Source organism: Astatotilapia calliptera, chromosome 23 (assembly GCF_964374335.1).
Source record: "Astatotilapia calliptera chromosome 23, fAstCal68.1, whole genome shotgun sequence".
Taxonomy (NCBI): Eukaryota; Metazoa; Chordata; class Actinopteri; order Cichliformes; family Cichlidae; genus Astatotilapia; species Astatotilapia calliptera.
The window spans coordinates 31,427,152-31,451,739 of record NC_137443.1 but is presented as its reverse complement, the minus strand read 5'-3'; the positions used below and the strand labels follow the sequence as shown (position 1 = coordinate 31,451,739).

Below are 24,588 nucleotides of genomic sequence, written 5' to 3'. Positions count from 1 at the left end.
GTACGGTTATACCATTGTGAATTTAGCTATATAAATATGCTCAAGAGTCTATCATATGTTTGACATGCAACTAAAAATTCGAAAATATATATTTTTTAAATCAGTAACTTTGCAAATTTAGAGGAAATGTTTTCGGACAACATATGTGTCACGTTTTAAACAGGTTTTGAATAATTAGCACTGACATACAGACATTTATGCCCTGGGTATAACAGACATGCTTACCTTGTGAAAGGCCCTCGGATTTCTTGGAGCAGAGAAACACTCTGTATTGTTGCTTTTCTCTATTGTATAAGCAGCGCCCGACTGCCAGAAACGCTCTGTGCGGGTAGCAAAGTCGGCTCCAACGCACATTCAAGTGAAAAAATAAAAAGTTAAAACGATATACCTTGCGGCAGTTGTGAAGTTCTGAGGAAAATACTGTGTGTCTGATGGGGTGTTTTTATATAGGTGGGGCTACTTTCAGTTGACCTCTGAGATGTAGAGATAAAAGAGTGTGATGTAAGGAAGAAAGGTGGAAAGTCTTTGGAGACTCTGTTGGTCATGGTTTCTGCTGGCCTCTGACATGATAAGACTAGTTGCATTAAAGCCATTAACTGTTTGTGAGAAAACACCTTTGGGCTGGGATACTCTTGATAAGGAGCATCTTTTGTTTGCTTCATACCTTTTTACAGACTGTTGGGAGCCTAACTGTTACAGAGTGTGGGAATATGACTGTTGCAGCGTGTGGGAATTAACTGTTTGTGAGAAAACACCTTTGGGCTGGGATGCTCTTGATAAGGAGCCTCTTTTGTTTGCTTCATGACTTCTTTTGCAGACTGTTGGGAGCCTAACTGTTACAGAGTGTGTGAATATGTGTTTTTTAGAAGTATCACAGCTTATTTCTAAAAGAAATACATGTTGTTTGCGGTGCTCTATTTAAAACTATTGGCCTGTGAAACCTTTAGAAAAGTGAAATGCCCCTAAAGTAGTTAAATCATCTATGTGTAATCAGCGAGTCTAACTGTTGCAGCCTAGTAGATAATTATAAGACTGGTTGCATTAAAGCTACATTGAGGTTGATACAGCTCTAGTGTGAATATGTACTTTTAGAAGTATCACAGTTTATTTCTAAAGGGATACATGTTGTTTGTGGTGCTCTATTTAAAAAACTACTAGCCTGTGAAACTATTAGAAAAGTGAAATCTTCCTAAACTAGCTAAGTTAAATGCTGTGTGGGAATACACGGTTTTTAGAAGTATCACTGTTTATTTCTAAAGGGATACCTGTTATTTAGGAGCAAATGCTCCAACCACTAGCTATTTTGGAGGTTCCCAAGTTCTCCCCGGTTGCCAACCGTACTAACCCTATTCGCCGATAGGTCAGGGCCAAGCGTCCTTGGCCGGGAGGGAGCGTTACCTCCGAGAACTGCGCTTCCTAGAACCCCCACGGTTCTGTTCTAAGATAATTTATAATACTTTGGAACAACAGTAAAACACCCAACAAAGTGTAAGACTGAAGCAGGTGAAACCTTATAACCAAAAAATAACCAAATTCCCTAACATACTAAAATCATTGAGCAGTCCAACTGCTTTTAGCGGTCCAATCGCATTCAATCATTACCAGCAGTCCAACTGCTTTTAAATCCTCAGTACTGTCATGAGATTCTCATCAAAATCAAAGCAGACATTTACCGGCAACTTTTACTGAATAGACATTTAATTTTATCATCCAATTCAGCACACTTCGGATAAAATCAACAGGCCTGTGCCTACCTCTTTTTAAAGGCGCCTGTCCCCTCAGTTTGGTTGCCGGGTCACGCCTGCCTGTCTGACCACAACGGACCACCGAATTTCACCATCTACACCTCCAATCCTCCCTCCTCAATTACCGGACGAAGCCCCCAAAATGTTAAGGTTCAAAAATTGAGGAAGGAGAGTACAAACCACCCATGGTCCAGAAGCTCTTGGTCAAACCATGATTTTAATGAATACACACGTGTGGGAAGAACACTCTGTGCGCAGACAGCAAGTGATCTCCAACTTAATCAACACATACACAGATTTTTATAGCATCAGGGTTTGATTTACTGACGCCCCTTCATACGTCACCGACAGGATATATACATACGTCAAATCAAAACCACAATGACCTTTAACATAGTTTAAAAGAGCGTTGCCGTTGTTTTCATAGCCGGTACATCCTGTTACTGCCGGATGCTCGCTTGTCATCTTAACACCTCAACAGCAGTTCGGCGACAAACTGCTTTTTGCAACCCCAGCAAAACATCATTAAACTTTCCCCCATAAATGAATCTAACTAAAAGTGTGTGTATGTCTGCGTCTGTGTGCTAACCACAATTGCACCCTGTTTCACCTCGCGACTAGCTCCTGACCTCTAACCAGACAGAGAGACAGGAACCACTCTCGTATATGTAATAATCGAACTGAAACTATGGATATGTCATCTACTTAAATAAATGTTTTAATCAAGAACCTCTACTAAAGCTTAATACAAGAATATAAAAGTATAACAGAATCTTTTAAATAACCTAGCAATTAAAATAGCCTCGTCTAGCCTGCTCCTCAGAATAACTGTCTGCTTTCACTTCTGCAAACTCTGCAACTTCCTGTCAGCCTGCAACTCAGTCTTTCTGAAAGAGACACACACTTAAACCTCTAAATGCAATATCCATGCTGCAGCTTATATTTTTAATGCAATGGTACTGTTGATAATTATTTAACAATAGCAGTAAAATAATTTCCCTGCTCCACAAGAGTCAATTGTAAAGAGACTTCCACATTTGTTTTGTGATGGGGATAGAATTAATGTCTGTGAAGGTTCTCAGTCATCCAGGTCACTGTAGTCCAAGGAGCTTGGAAAGAAAAGCGTCTGGACTTCTTTAAGTTGTTTGAAGACATTTCACCTCTCATCAGAGAAACTTCTTCAGTTCTAGGGTCAAATGGTGGAGAGTCCCAGAGTTAAACCCCATGGGAGTAACCCCCTGAGAGGGACAATGGACCCCCTAGGGCAGCGGTCCCCAACCCCCGGGCCTCGGACCGGTACCAGTCCGTGAGTCGTTTGGTACCAGGCCGCGAGAGTTGAGGCTCAGGTGTGAAATGTCTGGTTTTCAGGGTTTTTATCTGTTTTCAGCGTTATTTTGTTATCGTTTTTATCGTTAACTCGGTTTTCCTGGGTCTTTTCACGTGTGTTATGAATAAATCTTATTTTTTTCGGTACCGGTACTAGTTTTATTTTGTTGTATTTATCCGCGACACCTTAAAGGCCGGTCCGTGAAAATATTGTCGGGCATAAACCGGTCCGTGGCGCAAAAAAGGTTGGGGACCGCTGCCCTAGGGGGTCTTTTCTTTCCAAGATAGAATTAATGAAATTCTACTGGTTTCAGGTCTTCCAAAACTGAATAAGCTTGCAAGTAGAAAGACAGTTGCAACTCTGAATTCAAGATAAGGGCACTATTTTTCACAGGGAGGAAATGCTGTCTTTTTATTTGAAAGAACTGCACACATATAACGAGAGACAGTCAGAATTTATTATTTGAAAAAAATATGGCACATATAACAAATTTAAATGTAATCAAATACACTATCAATTGAAATTACACCTTATGCACTGCTACAGTTTAATTTTAGATTTAGAGTTATATTTAATCTGTGTGGAATGAACGAGTTGTTGCAAATACAAATTTAGAAATTCCTTTTAGAACCTTATAAAAAACTTTGACACTCTCATTTCTTCTGACAAAGCTTTTGCTGTGGAGACATCAAAGTTAGATCTGTACAAAGCCTGCAAGCCCAAACTTAGCATTAGCATTGCAGTAATCAATTTTCAAACACAAACAGCAAAAGCAAAAGATGAAATTTAAACAACCTGCTTTCATAAGCATTACACCTTTATCATGGCATTTCCAATGGTTGAAAAAAAATCCAGTTTCTAGAGTCAGGAATCTTCGAGTATCTATAGATATCTGAGCCACCTGAGTGAGGTCTGACTGCACTGGACACCACCCCAAATGCCTTTCCATCTTCACACACCAATGGACCACCAGAGTCTCCCTGAAAGTATATACACACCCGATGCTTAAAGTGAATAGTGAAGTTATTACCATAAAGTTTGATTGTCCACATGATATTTAAAGAAATGTATGTACCTCAGCTGGACCTGTGTCTCCCTGAGAGCAGTAGAAGTTTTCCATAGTACATTCTTTATTGTCAATCAGTGTAACACTGGTTTCCATGAGTGTGGGAGACATATATGTACCATTTTTGTCTGTTCGCCCCCAGCCAGAGAGTATACAAGATTTTGGCAAAGTACCATTATCACGACTTGCCAGGGGAATAGGTTTCACATTTTTGTTGAAGTTTGCCTTGGTGCTCAACTTAAGGAAAAAAACAGATTGTTAGGATGCCTGGGTCGTCGACCCAGGGTTTTTTGAGTTTATGATATTATTTATACTGTCTAGTTTTTGGTTTCTTTGAGTTCTATCTTATGGCTTAGGTCTCTGTCTTCTTTAGTTGCTCGGTCTCCCCTATCACCTGCATCCCCTTGTCTAGTTCGCGTCTATGTGTATCTTAAGTTCCTATATCCCCGTGTTCAGTCAGTGTTTGTGTCTGCCCTGTTCCCATGTCTCTGTTCCCTTTGTAGTGCCTGCTTATGAGCCTGTGTCTTTGTTCAGTCTGTGTTATGCGTTTCCTGTTTTACTTTGAAGGTCTGTGTCTTATCTCAGTGTGTTCACTTTACGCTTCTTTGGTCTCGTCAGTTCTGATTTGTCCCAGCTGTGTTTCCCTCCTGTTACCCATTCCCTGATTGCTCCCTCTGTGTATTTAAGCCCAGTGTTTCGCTGTGTCTGTGTCACGATCTACTGTTTTCGTAGCTGTGTGTTCTGTCATTTCTCTAGTTTAAGTTTGTTTTGAGTTTTTTCAGTTATGTTATATTTTGAGTATTAAATTAAAGCCTTTTTTGAGTTCACGTCTGTCTCCGGAGTCTGCACCTTGGGTCCTATTCCTGCCTGCACACAGCCTTACCTAACACAGATATCAAAATAAGATTTTTTTTACAGCATTTTGTAATACAAATGAATGAAGTAAATTTAAAAAAGATATTGTAATAAAAGAAAAATGCAAATGGGAACAAATATATTTTCTGTGTGATGACATTCTTACCTTTAGAAGCATTACATCATTCACAAAGGAAATTGGGTTGAACTGTTCATGTGGAAATGTTTCTTCCACAGATATGCGTTGTGTTTCTTTACTTGAACGAACATTGTGAAGTCCGACTACGACTATGTAAGACCTGAAATGGTAAAAAACAATTGAATAGCCACAATTGCTGATATCGTGGTACATATAGATACATTTATTTACAAATTTACAAATGTTTTTGCGTGAGCCTTAATTTTATTATGGATAAGAATTTATGTCAGGGTCTCCATGAACTAGTTTTTGGCCTCATAATTAAATACATTTATGAAACTCACTTGGCGTGACAGTGGGCAGCAGTCATCACAAAATCCTCATTCAGGAGGAAGCCACCGCAGTACTTTTTTTGACCATCTGACATGTTCCTCTCCAAAAGCACCATGTATGGCCTGCTATGTGGCACAGCCTCATGGCCTCCAGTGATCTTCCCCAAGTAAACTGGGAGACAAAAAGAAAAATACTCAGTTAAATAGATCCATCATCATGCATTGTCTGTCAAATGCTATAAAATGCAAGCCACACAAAAAGAAAAAAACACCTACCTTGTTCTTCAAGAGTCAGCACAAGCACGAGTAAGGCCAGGAAGTGGACAGACATGGTGAGGTCACAATTCTACTGAGTTTCTAAAGAGCAGTGGCATCAGTCACAGTCAGTTTCTGTCTTTAAATGCTTCTTCATATCAGTTAGAGCAGGAAGTTGTTTTTTTGAGTAGTTTGCACAAGCAAATGATTTAGCTTTAAACCAGAAATGTTCAAAACCTCCAGAAAGCTGTATTTTCAGAAGTCAACAAATGAATTTTTATACAAAGTGTAATTTTATAACTAAGTAGTGTATTTGTCATATTCTATGTAAACATGTGTTTTGCATAGTTAGTTTATAAAGTGTTCGTATCTTTACAGCAGGAAACTATGACTGTGGTAAAAATGTGTGGCCACAGATATAAAACAGAGAGAGACGAGATTCTTAAGTAGTAATTTCTCACTATATTTTACAGATTTTGCAAAAGTCATGACTTTTAATCAGTAAGTTATTCCTCTACCTGTTCACTTTTTATGCAAAAAAAGAAATTCTCATATCAGTAAAGAGAGGTCATTTGGAAAAACTGGACTGAATATTATTTATTGAGATGATCGTCAGCAGGGTTGCAAATGTGTGTAGTATTCTGATGTCCTCTTTGGGTTACCTTCTTACATTTTCATCTTTTGCACTAGGAGTTGAAAGTGGAGAGGACAACACGGGTGCTGCACCACGAGCTGGGGATTAAAGTTTGAGGTTTTCACGTCATCACCACAGGAAGCAACTGTGTGAAGATTGTGGACTAAACTGTTGCAACTTCCATTCACTTTAGATAACTTCACTATCTCATCTAAAAAGTAGACCTGCATTCGAGTTCGACAGCTAGGCAGCTAATATGCATATTCAATACCACCTTTATTTATAAAGCACTTTAAAATAAACCAGGGTTCACAAAGTGCTGTACGTATAAAAATAGAATAAACAGAAAATAAAATCAAACGTGGTAAAAAAAAAAATTGAAAATAGAAAAATAGAGTCAACTTCTCAAAATGTGCCAAAGGCTTTACTAAATAAATATGTTTTAAGAAGAGTCTTAAACTCAGAAAGAGAAGAAGTCTGCCTAATCTGTAAGGGCAGATCATTCCACAACTTTGAAGCAGCTACAGGGAAAGCACAGTCACCTCTAAATTTATGCTTGGTTTTTGGCAACTTAAGGAGCTGCTTGGTGGCAGATCTAAGGGAGCAGGTAAACATGGCTGTACTAGCTAAGAAAATACAACCACTTTGGTGATACTGCCATGGAAAAACTCCCTTTTAACAGGATGAAACCTGTGGCAGAACCAGGCTCAGGGAGGGCCCGACCGTTTGGGGGTGATGAGAGGATGACAAGACAAAGACACACTATTGAAGAGAGCCAGAGATTAACTAATAATTAGATGCAAAGAGGTGTGTACACACAGTGAGTGAAAAAATAATGTTGAGTGAAGAAGAAACACTCAGTGCATCACCGGTCACATCCCAAGCAGCCTAATGTGTGCAAATACATTGTTTTTTAAAAAGATTTCTATGCAACTTTTGAATTTAGGATATGAACTAGTTAAATGGTTATCATAATTTATTCTATACCAAAACTAAAACTCAAAATACAGTGTGATACAGATAATACGATATGGTTTTAATATTTTTAATACAAATGCCTTTTGTTATGTGTTCCATACCATATTAGGCCTGATTTAAGCCTTATATTTAAGCATTATATCAGGCCTAAAATATGTGTAGTTTGGATCATTACTGTTACAGGTGATGCATAACTGCTGACCAACAAAAGGGTTATTCTGTCCTAACATTAGCAATTTAATAATTTAGACAACTTTTGTCTTGTTGGTTTATAATATTTTAATAAATTTCCTATACGGTTGTCTGTGTGAATTAAAAAACAAAACATCACGTTCAGTGTTGCTTTTCCTGACTTACAAAGTATTCAAAGACACTTCAGTTCTACTACACAAAAAAATTAATCTAATGGAATTATTTTAATTTACTTTAACCAACTCTGGAGTGGTAATACATTACTTTATTTGATACCTGAATGTATTTAATGACAAGATGATGTTAGTTTTTATTGGAAATGACACCATATGCTCTCAGTGTCACTTGTCCACTTTGTCAGTTACTTATAAAATAACATTATTGGTCTTGCAGAGTCAATTAGTTTTAAAACCCATAAATGAAAAAGCCTTTATAACTCTGAATTTAAGAAATGAGTGGTGAGACTTTCTGTAATGTAATAGTACCTGTTTTACACAAGGAGGCAGTGTTGTCATTTTATTTGAATTAATTCAATTTAAAAAAAAAAAAAAAGATTACACCACACACACCGAGAGAATGCCAGAATTTAATGTTTAATGGTATTTGAAAAAAAAATTAGATTTCAAGTCATAATTAAACTGTGTGCAAATATAACTTTTTGGAAATGCAAATATAACTTTTTCCCCCCTTTTTTCCCTTGCAGTTATATTATAAATAAACTCTATTCTATCTAAATCCCCCCAAAGCCAATAAAACCATACTCACATTAGCATTGCAATGATCAGGTTTTGATCACAAACAGTGAAACCAAATTTTGTGGTTTAAACAACCTGCTTTCATAAGCATTACACCTTTATCATGGCATTTCCAATGGTTGAAAATATCCAGTTTCTAGAGTCAGGAATCTTCAAGTATCTATAGATATCTGAGCCACCTGAGTGTGGTGTGACTGCGGTGGACACCACCCCAAATGCCTTTCCATCTTCACACACCAATGGACCACCAGAGTCTCCCTGAAAGTATATACACACCCGATTCTTAAAGTAAATAGTGAAGTTATTACCATAAAGTTTGATTGTCCACATGATATTTAAAGAAATGTATGTACCTCAGCTGGACCTGTGTCTCCCTGAGAGCAGTAGAAGTTTTCTATAGTACATTCTTTATTGTCAATCAGTGTAACACTGGTTTCCATGAGTGTGGGAGACATATATGTACCATTTTTGTCTGTTCGCCCCCAGCCAGAGAGTATACAATATTTTGGCAAAGTACCATTATCATGGCTCGCCAGAGGAATAGGTTTCACATTCTCATTGAAGTTTGCCTTGGTGCTCAACTTTAGAAAAGAGAAAGATATATACATGAAAATTAAAATATGGGATTTTTGTTATTTTCTTTCAGTCCAGATTAACTTAAAAATGCTCAATATAATTACATAATATGGTAAATATTTTTTTCATGAACAAAAAATGCTAACAGTAAATTAATATGTATTTTCTGTGTGATGATATTCTTACCTTCAAAGCATTACATCATTCACAAAAGAAGTTGCGTTAAAGTCTTTATGTGGAAATGCTTGTTCCACAGATATGCGTTGTATTTTACTGTTTGAGCTCACAATGTGAGCTCCTAGTACGACTTTGTAAGACCTGAAATAAAAAATTTAAAAATAAAACATGAAAATATTATTTCTGAATAAAATGATGACTGTTTCTTTCAGGGTATTTTATTCACAAAACCAACATTACTAATGACAGTTGTTGACATTATCATAGCCCACATAGCTATTATCTATTAATGTGTTTTGAAATTTTAATGCGTCTTCTTAGTTTTATTATGGATAAAAAGTTCTGTCAGAGACCCAGACTTTGGTGTCATCTCAGTTGATAGGTAAATACATTTGTTAAACTCACTTGGCGTGACAGTGGGCAGCAGTCATCACAAAATCCTCATTCAGGAGGAAGCCACCGCAGTACTTTTTTTTACCATCTGACATGTTCCTCTCCAAAAACACCATGTATGGCCTGCTATGTGGCACAGCCTCATGGCCTCCAGTGATCTTCCCCGAGTAAACTGGGAGACAAAAAGAAAAATACTCAGTTAAATAGATCCATCATCATGCATTGTCTGTCAAATGCAAGCCCTCGTGTCTGTAATAGTTCACATAAAAAAAAGAAATTATAAACAACACATACCTTGATCATCAAGAGTCATCACAAGGATGAGTATAGCCAGTATACAGTGGACAGACATGGTGAGGTGACAGTTCAGCTTAGTTACTGAAGAGCAGTGGCACAGATCATTCATAGTTTCTGTCTTTAAATACTTCCTTGTATCAGTGAGAGGAGGACGTATCTGAGTAATTTGCATATGCAAATAATGTGGGTTTGAACCACGCCGTTTAACATCTCAAGAACCTGAGAAAAGTTGCATTTTCATAAAAGAACAGATGAGCTTTTGTACAATGTGTGATTCAATAATTAATGTAGATATATTGTGTCATATTGTATGTCGTATGTCTTTATTTTGTAGCTTTTTTGTAGCTTTTTCAAGTCAAGACTATTATTAACTTTCTATTACAAATAATTTCGCTTGAGTTCTCATTTCCATAAACACAAATTCAAGAAAATCACCTCATAAGTACATATGTGACCACAGGTTAACTTGTAATTGAGTTAAATGGAGCTTGTATATGAATAACATCAGTGGTAATAATTTAGCCACGGATGCCTCTGTGGTAATACCCAAAGCAGAAGATCTCTATTCACATTGTATATTCAATGCTATGCCTATCTCAGAGGAGCCTCAGTTTCGGTCGCGCAACCTCAAAAGTAACATTATTCTGATGTTATCATGTCATAAGAAAGTGCATAAAAATAGGATTTGTTTGAAAGCGTGGTCCATGGAACTTGAACTGAAATGTGACCCTTGAGCTACCAGAAGAAGGAACAAGTCAGTAGCATAGCGTGCAAGAGGAAAGGAGATCAGCTAGCAGACGTATTTATGTAAGCCAGCACAGTGAAGAAAGATTTTTTTGTATTCCACACTTTGTAAGATAAATGTATGTGTTATATATGTAAAATGCAATTTGTGTGTCTATTTATAACATGTGGGTTTAACAGATACAGAAAATGCACTCAGTGCTTCAAGTAAAGGATTCAGTATCAAGCATCAGAATAAACTTCAGTAACAAACAGATTAAAGATTAGAAAAGATTAAAACAGCAATAATTATAACTACTTTCTTTTTCACAGTGTAGTCAAGCCTAAAAGTATGCAGCTTACTGACCACATTGTGTCTGTTACATCACTTCCTCAGTCTAGACTCAAGTATGTCTGTCTATCTTGGCCATAAATGTTATTGTCATTGTTTTGAATGATGCACAAAAAGGTTTTAATGTGTTGGACAAAAAGAGAAGATGTGGAAAGATGAGAAGGAAACGAGTGAACAAGTTTTGGGACGTGAGATCCTGGAGTCCAGGGCAGTAATGGGAATCACAGGAGGAGATGCGAAGAGGAACTTGCTTGGTAGAACAGGGCCTTTACCGTTAGCCCGTCACTTTTATGAGGACCACGGGGCTGAGAGGACTGGCTGGTTTAGTCATTGGACATAGCAGCAAGGAAAGAGGGAATGTAATAGCAACCATCAATCAAAGTGCAAATTACATGTTTATTAAGAAGAAAGGAAATAAAATGAACAGACAGGGAAACAGACATTGCTAGAACAGTCAAAATAGATCAAACTGTGGATTTATCTGAAATCGCATATGAGAACAGAAGTTTATGGCCTGAGACGCATACCAGTGTGACACTGACTCGACTCATTCATTCCATTAACTTTCTCATGTTTGTGCTTACATATTAATCTTTCTTTAGTTAAATTTAGACGCATGTTACACTTTATTACAAAAAAAAGTCTCTTTTCTTCAAGGTGGCTCCATCACCGTCACCTCACAGCAAGAAGTGTTGGCCTCACATTTATGTTTAGAGTTTGCACTAGCCTGTCTGACATCCACAGTCCAAAGAAATCATAACAACTGGGAACAAGAAGAGGGATGGACGGACGAATGGACAGCTTGAGATTTGTTCAGCGACATGCAAATGAAGCTGGTAGCTTGCTATCCAAATAAAGACAGCAGTTTTATAGTTTAATGAGAATATGTCTTAGCCAGTGAGGTGGAAAGGTGCCAAAAATAAGCACATTCCTGGTAAAACATGCACACTTGACTAAACTACTTGGAATTATGTGTCACTGGCCCTTAAACAAATAAGTCACAGGGCTTACAACATACTTTTGTGTGCAATATTTTGTGGATTTATTTATTTATTTATTTACTATTTTTACGTCTTATAAATTAAACCATGTGAATTCTGAATAACTTCCGTTGTTTCTTGTCATTAAAGAAGAACAACAAAAAAGCAAAGAAAAGATTTGAGTTTTGTGCTCTTAGGTTCTAGTTCTGGCTGCTTTGAAACGATAGACTACTAACGGTAGTGAGGGTTTAGAAAGTGTGTTTTCTCACGTCCACACCCTCACAGACAATAGATAAGCACAATGCAAAACAACACTTGAAGACAGCTTGACGTCTGTGTAGGTTCTTGAAGACGTTTTACCTCGCATCTGAGAGCCGGATGGCCTAGATGACAAAGAACCTACACAGCCCAGTCTAACAATGGAAAGGACACCCACAATTTGCTCAACTAATTTTGAACTACTAGATTGTTTTTGATATTTAATGGCACAGAGTGAGGCATCAGAAAAAGGACTGAAGTTTCATTACCATAACAGAAGAGTTTTAATCTCTATATTCGCACAGAAATTAGTTCTCTAACAGCCCATTTGACCTAGTCTACATTGCTAGTCATTTTGAAGTCTTTATGTTGACACTCATTTTTAATCTCAAACAACAGAACAAATGAGTCACATGTAGAAGTGGTTACTCTGCTTAAGATGCAATCTGTAGTGCAAGTTTCCTTTCTCATGATGAAGAGATAAGATATAGAACTGCATTTTCCTATTTGCTAATGCTAAACTGAAGAGGCCTTACTGCAAACTGCTAAATTACACAGGTCTTTGTAATTAATACAATTTTAGGATAATTATGTGAATTATGAAAATAAATATTAAATGTGTTTTAAATTTGATGCCTAGTGGTGGTCTACGTCAGGTTGTGGCATTGCAAAGAATCAGCTTGCTACGAAAGTCTTGTAAAGGTTTCTGATGAGAGCATCAGCTGTTGGTTTTGAGCCTGCATGAATGATTTTGAATGAAAGTCACATACTCATTTTAATGTGTTCTGAGCTTTTGCAGAGTTTTTGCAGATGGAAAACTAATGCTACACAAATAGACAGCTTGCGGGTAAGGCCTAGGGAGAATGTGAAAGAAGAGTGAGAATAAAAAGCATTCTCAGGTGCACATATAGTTTATATAAAGCATTTTTTTGTCCGAGTCAGACTGTGCTCACTTTGACTTTGACATGTTCTCTTTAAGTTAATTTTAACAAAAAATAGAAAAATCACAAAGAAGTAAAGTGATTTTTTCCAAAGGTGAATACACTTTTAGCTGATTGGCACACAAGTCACTGCAAGCCATTTCCCCCTTTTCTTAATGTAATTGCTTTAGTGCTGTTAGTCATAGAGAGAGCTACACAAACCATAATTCGTTCCCCGCAAGACTCATGTGCTTTCCATATGACAGCACATTAAAAAGGAAAGCCCTGAAAATGACTTTTGAGATAAGAGAAAGACTTAAGCATGTCAGTGCAGAATAAATATTTATATATAATGAGCACATATGATGGTACTGCAGTGAAACACAAGAAAATATGTTTTTCCTATCACACTACAATCTCAGTGGCAAGCTAAGGACTTTTATGTGCACAGCCTTTGAAATGAAATCATGTGTTTGTGTGTGTGCTGGACACATTAGATATAAATATATATATATAAGAAAGTTCACTTTCCCACCGCAGACTATCATTCTCTGATGCAAACTTTGGCTTGCATGTGTCATGTCATCTAACAGTCAGTCTTACCGCACTGACCAAAGCTTCGGGAGATATTAGATCCTATGATTCAGACATATGATCTTCTGCCAATTTACCTCGCTTCTGCTTGTTTAACAGCTCATAAAGAATGAGCTGTAATTCTCAGGCATCGGCTCCTGAGCACATTTGGTGCTTCTTTGCTCTATTGCTATAAGGCTATGCTTTGTTGGACTGTTTTTTGGGGGGTCTCAGTTACCCACAAGTAAGATCACACTTAGTTACTGTGGATGTAGAAGGACTAAAAGTACGCAGTGAAAGCATGTCGAGACAGAATATATGTAATTGTTGACTGATTACCTAAAAAACATGCGTGCACACAATCACAAACACACACACACACATACAGACACACAGGTGTCTCGTGCTAAAAGCGAGCCTCTATTCGAATAACACAGCCCACAAAAAAGAGTGAGCAAAGAGACGAAGCATTTAACTGAGCCTTGAACGCATAAATTATGTCAGCTCCATCGTGTTTTTCTGTTCTTCTTGGACCATTTCAATCTGAAAAACATATGATGTCTATCCGCTCTCGACATGGAATTCATATTTAGATGTATCAGATTTAAACCAGTATAACGAGAAGATGGGAATTCCAACAAAACAGTTGAGCCACTTTTTTTTTTTTGCAAGAAAAGTGATACTGGGAACTAAAAGCTTCCAAGTCTTAAGTTGTGCTATTTATCAGGCATTTCAAGAGAACCTGTCAAAAGCGAGGAGGTGTAAACCACATTGTAATTACCGAACATGTTCTCATGGGTAGGATGACCTCTTTATCTAGTCACATGTTCTTAGATAAAGCATGTCAAGTAGAGAAGGTATTCCTCTTATACTTGGATACATCAGTCTTTCTGTTCTCACACACAAAAGCAGTCATATATCAAGCTAGTTAATGTTACCTATATATTGCATTAAAACAGAGTTGCTTTTTAACTTAAACACACTCCAGAAAAGGTGTATTTTGGTGAGTGTTACTTCACTTCGATGTTTGGCCTTCACAGTACAGAATGAATTAGAAAAGTCAAATAATTTACTCTTTAAAGTTCTTTAAAGTTCTTTGACGTAATTCCAACCAAGTTTGACTAACCGAACTCATTGAAAAGTAGATGAATAGTTCCATAAACACTTCTGTGTTTGGATTTGGGGTTTGTAGACAGATTCAAAAAAAGAACACTACCTATTCCTCTTCTTAGGCTTCCTTGGAGATTTGTGCGTGCTATTAACATCGCTTTAAAAAAGACAAAAGAAAAGTTTTTCATCAGTGAAGACACTTTTTGATTTAACTATTTACATAATTTAAAATCTGACTGAAATGTAAAATGTCTCTGGGTACCAACACATACAACAGAGAGATCTACACAAACCATAGTTTATAACCTTCTGCGCTGTCTCTCAGACACATATGCATGCATGCATGCATGCATGCACAGAATACATTTGCAGAGCACAGTATCTCCCCATCAGTCCATCTGTCTGAGCACACAGATCTGGTGATCTGAATAGAGTGTACACCTCTAAAAGAGGTGCATGTCGGTCAGAAAGCGTGGAAACATAAACACACCAGTGAAAGAGTGTTGTCTAGGCTTTCACGGTGGTGCAAAAAAGGTCTAAAAGTAGCTACCATAAGACTAATACATCAGCCCTCTTCAAAGAGGGCAAAGTAAGGGTCAGATGTAATTAATAGGAATGGAAAGCTGATATTTAGACTTTCCTGTTACCCCCGTTATGGCTGTGTGAAATGATCGAAGTGCCAGATGTTGGAAGTTAGGACTGGTTTGGTCTGACAATGTCACACTGGGTCATGATCTGCTGTGTTTAGACTGCTGAGTTCAGGTTTCACCTTTATTTTTGTGAAGGCTCATTTGCAGAGTTTCTCTCTATTTTCCTTTTATCAATTCTTTTAATAGAAATTTTAAAGTTCAAATGGGAAAAGTTGTTCTTACCATACAGGCAGATTCATAGAAAACCTCTTAGATTTTTAGCTTTGTCCTCTGACCACTGTTATCCCTTCTCTATAGTCTTTTTAAGATCTGTTTTCCATTCTACTTCTGATTCCATGTGTTTTGTCTGTGTGTTTCCTCACAATGACATTTTTCTAGAAGGTTTGGTTTAAGGTGCTATATGTTTGATTGTGCTGTTTTATGTTTATCTGTTTTATATTATTGTGAAGCAGAAGTTTTTTTCCTGTGAAAAGTGCTATATAAATCAATAAAGTAAAGTAAGGTTAGGTTGTAGATTTAAGATAGTTACAGTAAAATAAGCCACAGTGGCTAAAACATGGTTTTAGATCAGGGAAACAGATTGAAGTTAGCGTTACGTTATTTCAAAAGGGGCAATTGACATGTGTTTAATTTCTTCTGTGAAAATATGAGGCCAAAATCCTTGAATTCTTCCTCTGCTCCCAACATCATCTACTAATTTTGTTTTGCAATGTGGGGATTTCATAAAACTATTCTTAAAGAAAGACTACTGTCACCTTTTTCTGCATAGCAGGAATACCTGCACTGTGGATGTCTTTTATCAGGGCCAGGTTTCTCTTTGAGTAGATTGCTCCCACAGAGGATAAATGAAACTGGTATTCTGAGTATTTGGCATTCAGTATTCAGCTGCGAGAATAAAATGTCAGTATCTGCAGGCATTTGAATTAATGGTGGACACAGAGGACATGGATAAAGAGGATGAGAGTGAGAACAATAGAGCGTGTATCTTTAGAGTGGTCTGCCCCGAGGTGGAAGAAGAAGCAGACAGTCTGTGTTTATCATTAAATGAAAATTTGCAATGGAGAAAACAGATGAGCACTTCTTATCTGACTATTCCTGACAGCTGTGATCAGACACAAGAGGTGCACGAGTGTGTTTTTATGTGCATTTGTGCCCGAACGAGTCTTTGCGTCTCCTTTTTTGTGTTTTTCAGAAAGAAATGGTGACACAATTTGTTTTCACTCCTGGACCACCCACACTACTACCAATGCGCTCTGCTCTGATTTCTCTATGATTTACATTTGACTGAACTGAGCTGGTAATGCTATAAAAGCCTCTCAACACTGTAATCTCAAGATGAAAACTGCAACACAACGGTCATTTAAGTGATCTTTTATTAATTTCCATGAATTCAAAACTTTCTTTTGCTGTTTTGTTGTGCTGTATTACAGCAGACCTGGTATTACACTGTTTCTTTATGATTTAGTGTGACATCACTGGCTCGGTTACTCACTTAATAGCTTTAATACTGACCTAGCTGTGACTCCATTTGGCTAAGTAGATCAAACCTATTTAGAATAATAGTTCAACAAGAAATGAGAAAAGAGAGAGAGATAAACATCAGAAAGTATGAGGAAGAATGATGAAGTATTAGAAAAAAACCTGTGGAAAATTTCACCTTTGTGGGATTGTTTATAGGACTGTCAATGGTCTAGAGGCTGTCAGGAAAATGGGTCAGAGGGAATAATTTGACTACACTTAGACCTATCATGACATGAAAGGAGTCACATGACATACTGTTTAGAGCACAAGTTCAGACACATATTATTATAGCGTGTTTCACGTTGTACTTCTTAGGTTTCATTTCTTTTAACAATTCCTCGTTTGCCACAATGACTCATATCCCATATGTCTGCCTCTTAACAGTGTAGTATTCTTTTCAAGGTCTCAGACTTTTCATATTACAGGCCACTCATAATCTCGTACAACAGATTGCAAAATAAAGCATGAGGATGAATGCAAAAGCAATTATAAAAGAATTTAAAATGCTCTGACCTCCTTTCAAAACATTTGTTTTTGAAGTTTGAAGATATCGCTAAATACATTCACCACCTTCTTTATTAAGTACACTTTGTTGGTACTGGGTCAGAACCCTTTTTGCCTTCAGAACTGCTATAATTCTTCATGTCACAGATTCAATGAAATCCTGAAAACATTCATTACATTCATTCAAATTATAGCTTAATTTTCCTGATCTTACCTAACAGGAGTGGCACCAGGTTTGATCCTCCATTTGCTTCAAACATGTCATGCATTCAGAGATGCTCTTCTGCATACTTTGGTTGTAACAAGCAGCAATTTGTGTCACTATTGCCTTCCTATCAGCTCAAAACAGCCTTGCCATTCTCCTCTGTACTGGTATTTTAACCCACAAAGCTGTTGGTTACTGGAAATCTTTTTTGGACCATTTCCTTTGAATTTTGGATGTGGTTCTGTTGGAAATTTCTAAAATACTCAGACTGGTCCATGTGGCACCAACAACCATACCACATTCAAAGTCACCTAAATCACTAATCACTGATACTTAGTTTGAACTTCAGCATTTCATTTGAGTTGCTTGGGTGATTAGATATTTAAGGCAGTTCGTCAGTTCATCATGTGCATCATATAAAGTGTATTTAATATTGTACTGCTATCTTGTTTATAGAGGCTGAAAAGCATCTTGCATCTTGTGAAAAATCAAAAAGGTCAAAGTAATAACAAAAAATTAATTAAGTATCTACTTTTTCTGCAGGACCATTTAGCTCCTTGAACGGTTTAACCTGTGGAAAAGATGAGTGAGCTGTCAGGACTTGGTTTTTAGAGAAAAAGAGACGGGTTCAGTTTACATCTTTTTTAAAAAATGCATAACTGCACTTTCAAAAAACTGTAATAAATGCAGATTCAGCAAACACATGTAAGAGCTAACTTTGAGGAAGTGGAAAATTAATAACATCTACAATTGTTTAAGTAATTTTGGTCTTTTGCTCATTCATTCTTATTTTCCATGAAGTATGCTGTCAGAACTGCTCGTCGATAACCGTTATGCAGCAACACCACATCCTAGAGAGCACTTCTTTCCTGGTAAAACTGAACTCTGAGAGTCACAGAAGCTACAGTAATCTATAGTACAAATATGTGTCATGCTGCAACAGAAAGTAGTTCATAAAAACCTACCTACTGTGCAGTTGACACATAGTGTCAACTTTTATCATAAACCACTTCCTGAGATTTAACAACCAAACAAACATTGGCCTTTGACTCATTCTCATACAGTATATTTTCAGTAGTAGATGATCAGAAGGTAGAATGGCCTGATTCAGTCATCTGTAGTTTCTATTTAACTGGACAACCACAGGACCTTTAGACCTTCACCTCTGAAACTTGGATGTCATGGCACCTCATTAATTGTTCCACAGTGACTCCTTTGCTCCTAGCTCACACTCATGGGCAGTCAGAAAGGCACAGAGGTTTCCCTGAGAATGCACAGCTTATGACAAAGTACCTCTTTCCATGACCTACTTTTTTGAAAATGTAAGTCATATAATTTCCAGAACTGAACTGAAATTTAGGAACACATGGAGAGACAAGCAGTGTCTGAGGTTTGGACTGATTTTGCTCCCCCACATGATGAGTGCAATGTGGTAAAATACATATCTGCAACACCTTCCTGTTTCACCAGCAGCATTTTTTTTCTTGTGATGAACATATGAATAAATCATTTGAAAGTGCTGAAAGGGTACGTGAAAAGACACATTAAATAATAAACATGCAGAGTTATACAAGTACAACACCCAGTCAAATGTATCCTGACACGCTCCTCGACTGTGCAAAAGGGGAGAGAAGAACCTCATATACATTAAGTGAATATATACATGGGGGACATTATCTGCAGTAGTAGCATTGTATGCAGCAAGTAGGTGAATTTTATACATTAAATGAATTCAATAAAATAGACAATCTGAAAATTTTAAATTAAAAATCTGAAATGTACATTGTGCAGGTGGGTGCTAAAGTGTTGCTGACGTTCAGCTGGAGGTGGTTATCCTGGCACGATGATGCCAGATTCTTCACTTCATCAATGTAGGCTGCCTCATCATTGTTGCAGGTGGCGCCAAACACCACTGTGTCATCAGCAAACTTCACAATGGTGTTGGAGCCATGGGTGGCCACACAGTCTGAAGTATACAGGGAGTAGAGCAGTGGCGAGAGTACACACCCCTGTGGTGCTCCTGTGTTGATGGTGATGCTGTTAGAGACGCATCTACCCATGCTCACCACCAGAGTTCTGCCAGTCAGGAAGTCCAACACCCATGCACACAAACGGCTGTTGAGTCCTAGATCCCTCGGCTTTGTGAACAGTCTGCTGGGCACTGTTGTGTTAAACGCTGAACTGTAATCAACAAACAGCAGTCTCACATAGTTACCCTGTTTCTTGTCCACGTGGCTAAGGGTGGTGTGCAGGACATGGGCGATGGCATCCTGTGTGGATCTTTTGGGTCGGTAGGTGAACTGGGGCGGATCTGTGCTGTTTGGGATGGAAGAGGAGATGATGTTCTTCAGCAGCCTCTCGAACACCTTCATTACTACTGAGGTCAGTGCAACTGGCTGGTAGTCGTTCAGGCATAAGGGCTTGTTGTTCTTGGACACAGGGATGATGGTGGATCTTTTGAAGCATGCGGGGACGACAGACTTCGCCAGGGGACTCTGTCAGAATTAATAGTGACAACACTGCTCTCCAACGCTCCCCTTGCAAGTAAAATGTACAGTAGTGTCTGTGTGGTTGCTTTCAGTAACAGTTTCTGTTTACCAGCAGGGTTGACTTAAACCCAACAGACTCATTGAAGATGGAATTGAACACACCTGGTAGCTGGTCAGCAGCCAGTGAGGCTTTCCTTGTGTTCACTCTCCTCAGTGCCACTTGGACGTCATGCTCCGCGATGCTGTGTTTGTTATTAGATTTATAAAATACCACATTTTTTCTCTTGGTCTTATCATTTTATTTTGTTGTATTTATCTACGACATCTTAAAGGCCAATCTATGAAAACATTGTCTAACATTAAACCAGTAAGTGGTGCAAAAAAAGTTTGGGGACTGCTTGCTGCTCTGAGGGAAATCCAAATGCTTTCTTGATTTAAAAAAAAAAACCAGCAACACTGTAAAGTCACCTCTCTTCTCCTCACAACAGGACTTCACTAACTAATGGGTGACAACATGGTGGCTACATCCATCTTCAGGAACAGATTAAAATACAGGCTACATTCAGTAAAATGGAAAAAAAAAAAAAAAGGTTTTACGGGACTCAGAAAAAATGTACTGCTTCCAAAGGAATTTAAAGGGTAAACAGCATCCAGGTGCTGCTAATCAAACGCACTCGATGAACTAATCATCAAAAAATCTGACCACTTTTGGTAGTTTGTTATTCTGGATTGTTCCGGCGTGTGTTAACACAATGCCACGATCTTGCTCTGAGTAGGCCTGAACATGTACGGCTTGTTTGGAAAAAAGCACCAAGAGAAAGCCTCATCCCTCTAAAAGGAACATAGCAATATAACTGGAGTTTGCACAGTTGCATCTGTACAATCCACAAGACTTCTAGAGCAGTGTCCTTTGGAGAGACAAGACCACAGTAGAGATTGTTTGGCCATACTACAAAGTGGTACATTTGCAAAACCCAAACACAACATATCAGTACACACACCTTATACCAACTGTCAAGCACAGTGGATGAAAAATTATGATTTAGGCTTGTTTTGCAGCAACTCTAGTCACATTGAGTTGACCATGAACTTTGGTGTGGAAAGTGGACAGAAATGCAGCTTTTCAGACAGAGTGACATAAACTGACCTTTATTTAGCAAAGCTTGAATTCAAAAATGGGCAGAAACAAAGTCCATAAAGAAAGAAAGCAGACAGCAAACAGTATCATAGAACTAAAATCTAAGGCAAACTGAGGGCTTAAATACCCACAAGAGGTAATTAGGGAGAGGGAACAAGGAACAGGTGTACTGAATCAAACTAAAGAGACAGACGGGAAGTAAAACCAAATACAAGGCACAAGGAAACATGGCTATCAAACTAACACAGATTGGTGGTTAAGACAAAAAGTAAACAATAACTGTAAGCAGCTATAAAGCCATGCAAAGCAGTTAAATACAAAGGAAAGCACAAAGGAGAAAACTAAGCAGAAAACAGACTAAAATGATGTTTTTTTTATCATATGTTGGGTTTACTCAACTTAATTACTCAGCAACATAATTAAGCAAAATGGAACTTAGGAGTCCAAAAACACAAAATGCTGGATCCAAGACAATGGTAAATGGCCTGCATTTGTATAGCGCTTTACTTAGTCCCCAAGGACTCAGGATTCAGTCATTCACCCATTCACACACTGGTGATGGCAAGCTACACTGTAGCCACAGCTGCCCTGGGGCACACTGACAGAGGCGAGGCTGCCGGACAATGGCGCCACCGGGCCCTCTGACCACCACCAGTAGGCAAACATGGGGTTAGTATCTTGCCCAAGGATATTTGGCATGCAGCCAGGAGGCAGCCTGGGATCGAACCACCAACCTTCTGATTAATGGCTGACCTGCTCTGCCACCTGAGCTAAAAGCCACCCAGATAATGACAGACGCCGTCTGTACACCAAATTGTTTTAGAGCCAAATGTGCTGACATCTGTCTGAAAGCTAAAGCTTGGATGAAACTGGGCCATGCAACAAGACAATGATTCCAAGCACAGCAGCAAATCTACAACAAAACAGCTCAAAGAAAAAAAAAGAAAAGGTGGTGTTATAATGACCATGATGATGGTGGTACCCTAAGACATAGACAAATGCCCACAAGCTTCAAATAACATGACGAATCAGTAAACTGAAAAAGTCATACAGAAAACTGTTATGAGTTCTTGCTGCTGAAGCTGGTTCCACAAGTTTCTAAATCATGGGGTGTACTTAGTTTTTCTCATAATTGCAGAGATTCCTGTAAAGGTTCCAAGTATCAACAATACTGGAAGTCTGTAGGAGCGAGACTGGTCACTTCTCTTGGTTGTTGTTGAAATCCTTGGTGTTGAAAGAGTTATTTACACTCTAGAGCCAATTAATGTAATTTTTTTTGACGCATGTGAAGTGGTTTCTGTGCAGATGATAAAATCATAACTGTACAAGCTTGCTGTGCAACATGTTGCTATAGTTACAAACCAAATGTGCTGCAAGTTCAAAACATAGCAAAATTGTAGTGAATTACAACCAATGGAGAGAAGAGACGCATGTTAGCAACAGTTAAATAACACGAGCAACTTCCTTCCTCAGTGAGACTCCAATGATTACTTACGATGCGTATCTTAGCAGTTATATATGGGTCTTGTTTCGATATCACCACACAAAGATGTAGGTCAGGGGTCACTAACAGGCGGACCGGGGTCCGAGTCCGGACCCAGTCGCCATCCTATATGGACCCGGACCTATAGTTAACAAAATATTAAATTATATTTAATTTTGACGGGGCGATTCAATTTCAAGCGGTAACCTTACATTGTATTAGACCAAGGAACATACAAACCAATTGTGTGCGAGTTAAGCCACCCACGTGACACTAGTTAGCCAATCACATCTGCGCATTCAAGGCGATCGCAACGCTGAGTGCAGACACAGACAGACAGAGGAAAGACACGGTGAGAGGTGAATGACAAGCGAGACGATTAACGATACAGTGAGACAAGACGTGAGCGGGAGTCACAAGAGGTAAAACAACTATGGCGCTTTCAAAAAAGAGAAAAGTAGACACCGAAAATAGAACTTTCAAGACTGAATGGACTGACGCATATATGTTCATTCTTCCGGCCGCAAGCAGCAAACCAGTGTGTCTCATATGTTCAGAAACCGTGGCACTGATTAAAAGTGGCAATGTCAAACGCCACTATGAGACAAAGCACAAAGCTTTTGAACAATCATATCCACCCAAGTCTGAACTCAGGTCCCAGAAAATTAGCAGTCTCAGAGCCCAATATGATCAGTCCACAAGGATCTTAACCAGTTCTTTCACCGCCCAACAAAGTGCTCATGAATGTTCCCTCAGAGTTGCTTGGATTTTAGGTCAACACAAAAAGCCCTTTGCAGATGCAGGTGTTGTCAAAGAGTGCATGAGTGCAGTAGCAGAAACATTACTTGAGGGTAAACAAAAAGAAGAGCTTCGTGACAAAATAAAGCAAATACCTATGTCAGCATCAACAGCCACAAAGAGAAGTGAATTATTAGCTCAGGATGTGCTATCCCAGCTGGAAGAAGCTATTCATAAGACACCATGTGTAGGCTTGGCTGTAGATGAGTCCACTGATGTGTCTGACAATGCTCAGCTGTTAGTTTATGTAAGGTTCTTCAACAATGATAAGAAAGAGTTCTGTGAAGACCTGCTAGGTGTAACTTCCCTTCACAGCACTACAAGAGGAGAGGATATTTACCTGGCCATTAAGGAAATGTTAACAAAGCGAGGAATAGAGCCAAACCAAGTGGTTTCAATAACCACAGATGGAGCCCCTGCTATGATGGGGAGAGAGAAAGGAGCTGTAGCAAGAATGAAAGAGGACAATCCCGAGCTAATCTCTTATCATTGCATTATTCATCAGTCAGTGTTATGCTCCACCCTGTCAGACGAGTATGCTGAGGTGATGAAAACAATGATGAAAATGATAAATTTTCTCAGGGCATCTTCTTGTCAGCATCGCATGCTCAGGGAATTTCTCAGAGAAGTTGATGCACACGCTGATGATCTTCTGCTTCACAACAATGTGAGATGGCTTAGCAAAGGCAGGGCATTGGAGCGATTTTGGTCCATCAGAAGTGAAGTAGCAGCTTTCTTGGAAGAGCTGGAAAGTCAAAAAGCAACAAACTTTTCTCTCTTTTTAAATGATGGGAAAAACATGGATATTGTGGCCTTTTTGGTTGATATCACTTCACACCTGAATGAACGGAATTTGAAGCTGCAGGGCAAGGACAATTCAATTTGTGAACTGATGACAGCTGTCCGCTGCTTTCAGAGGAAACTTGAAGTGTTCAAAGAAGACCTGCAAGGAGACTATGCACACTTCCCAACAGTGAAGGAACAGGTTCAGGGACAGAGAGATGTGTCCTCTTTTGTTGACTTTGTTGATAAGCTGATTGAAAACTTCAGCAAACGTTTTGATAGCTTCAGCTTTGGACAGCAGCTCACCATGTTCATAAAGAACCCATTTGCCATCACTGATGTCAGAGGGTTCTCAAAGGAAGTCACACAGCACTTCAAGT

At 38.5% G+C, this 24,588-nt stretch overlaps 2 protein-coding genes across 2 annotated transcripts; both read right to left on the bottom strand.

The window, feature by feature from the left end:
• Window positions 1-3,493: 3,493 nt before the first annotated feature.
• On the bottom strand, window positions 3,494-5,888 carry LOC145424489 (granzyme G-like). The gene is made up of 5 exons (XM_080297856.1): window positions 5,741-5,888; window positions 5,477-5,636; window positions 5,160-5,292; window positions 4,148-4,375; window positions 3,494-4,052 (listed from the first exon to the last, which is right to left on the bottom strand). The coding sequence occupies exons 1-5, from the start codon at window positions 5,793-5,795 to the stop codon at window positions 3,894-3,896; spliced, it is 735 nt and encodes a 244-aa protein (XP_080153982.1). The 5' UTR covers window positions 5,796-5,888; the 3' UTR covers window positions 3,494-3,893.
• Window positions 5,889-8,103: 2,215 nt separating this feature from the next.
• Window positions 8,104-9,847, bottom strand: LOC145424491 (granzyme G-like). The gene is made up of 5 exons (XM_080297860.1): window positions 9,719-9,847; window positions 9,437-9,596; window positions 9,048-9,172; window positions 8,632-8,867; window positions 8,104-8,536 (listed from the first exon to the last, which is right to left on the bottom strand). The coding sequence occupies exons 1-5, from the start codon at window positions 9,828-9,830 to the stop codon at window positions 8,369-8,371; spliced, it is 801 nt and encodes a 266-aa protein (XP_080153986.1). The 5' UTR covers window positions 9,831-9,847; the 3' UTR covers window positions 8,104-8,368.
• Between the last annotated feature and the right edge of the window lie 14,741 nt (window positions 9,848-24,588).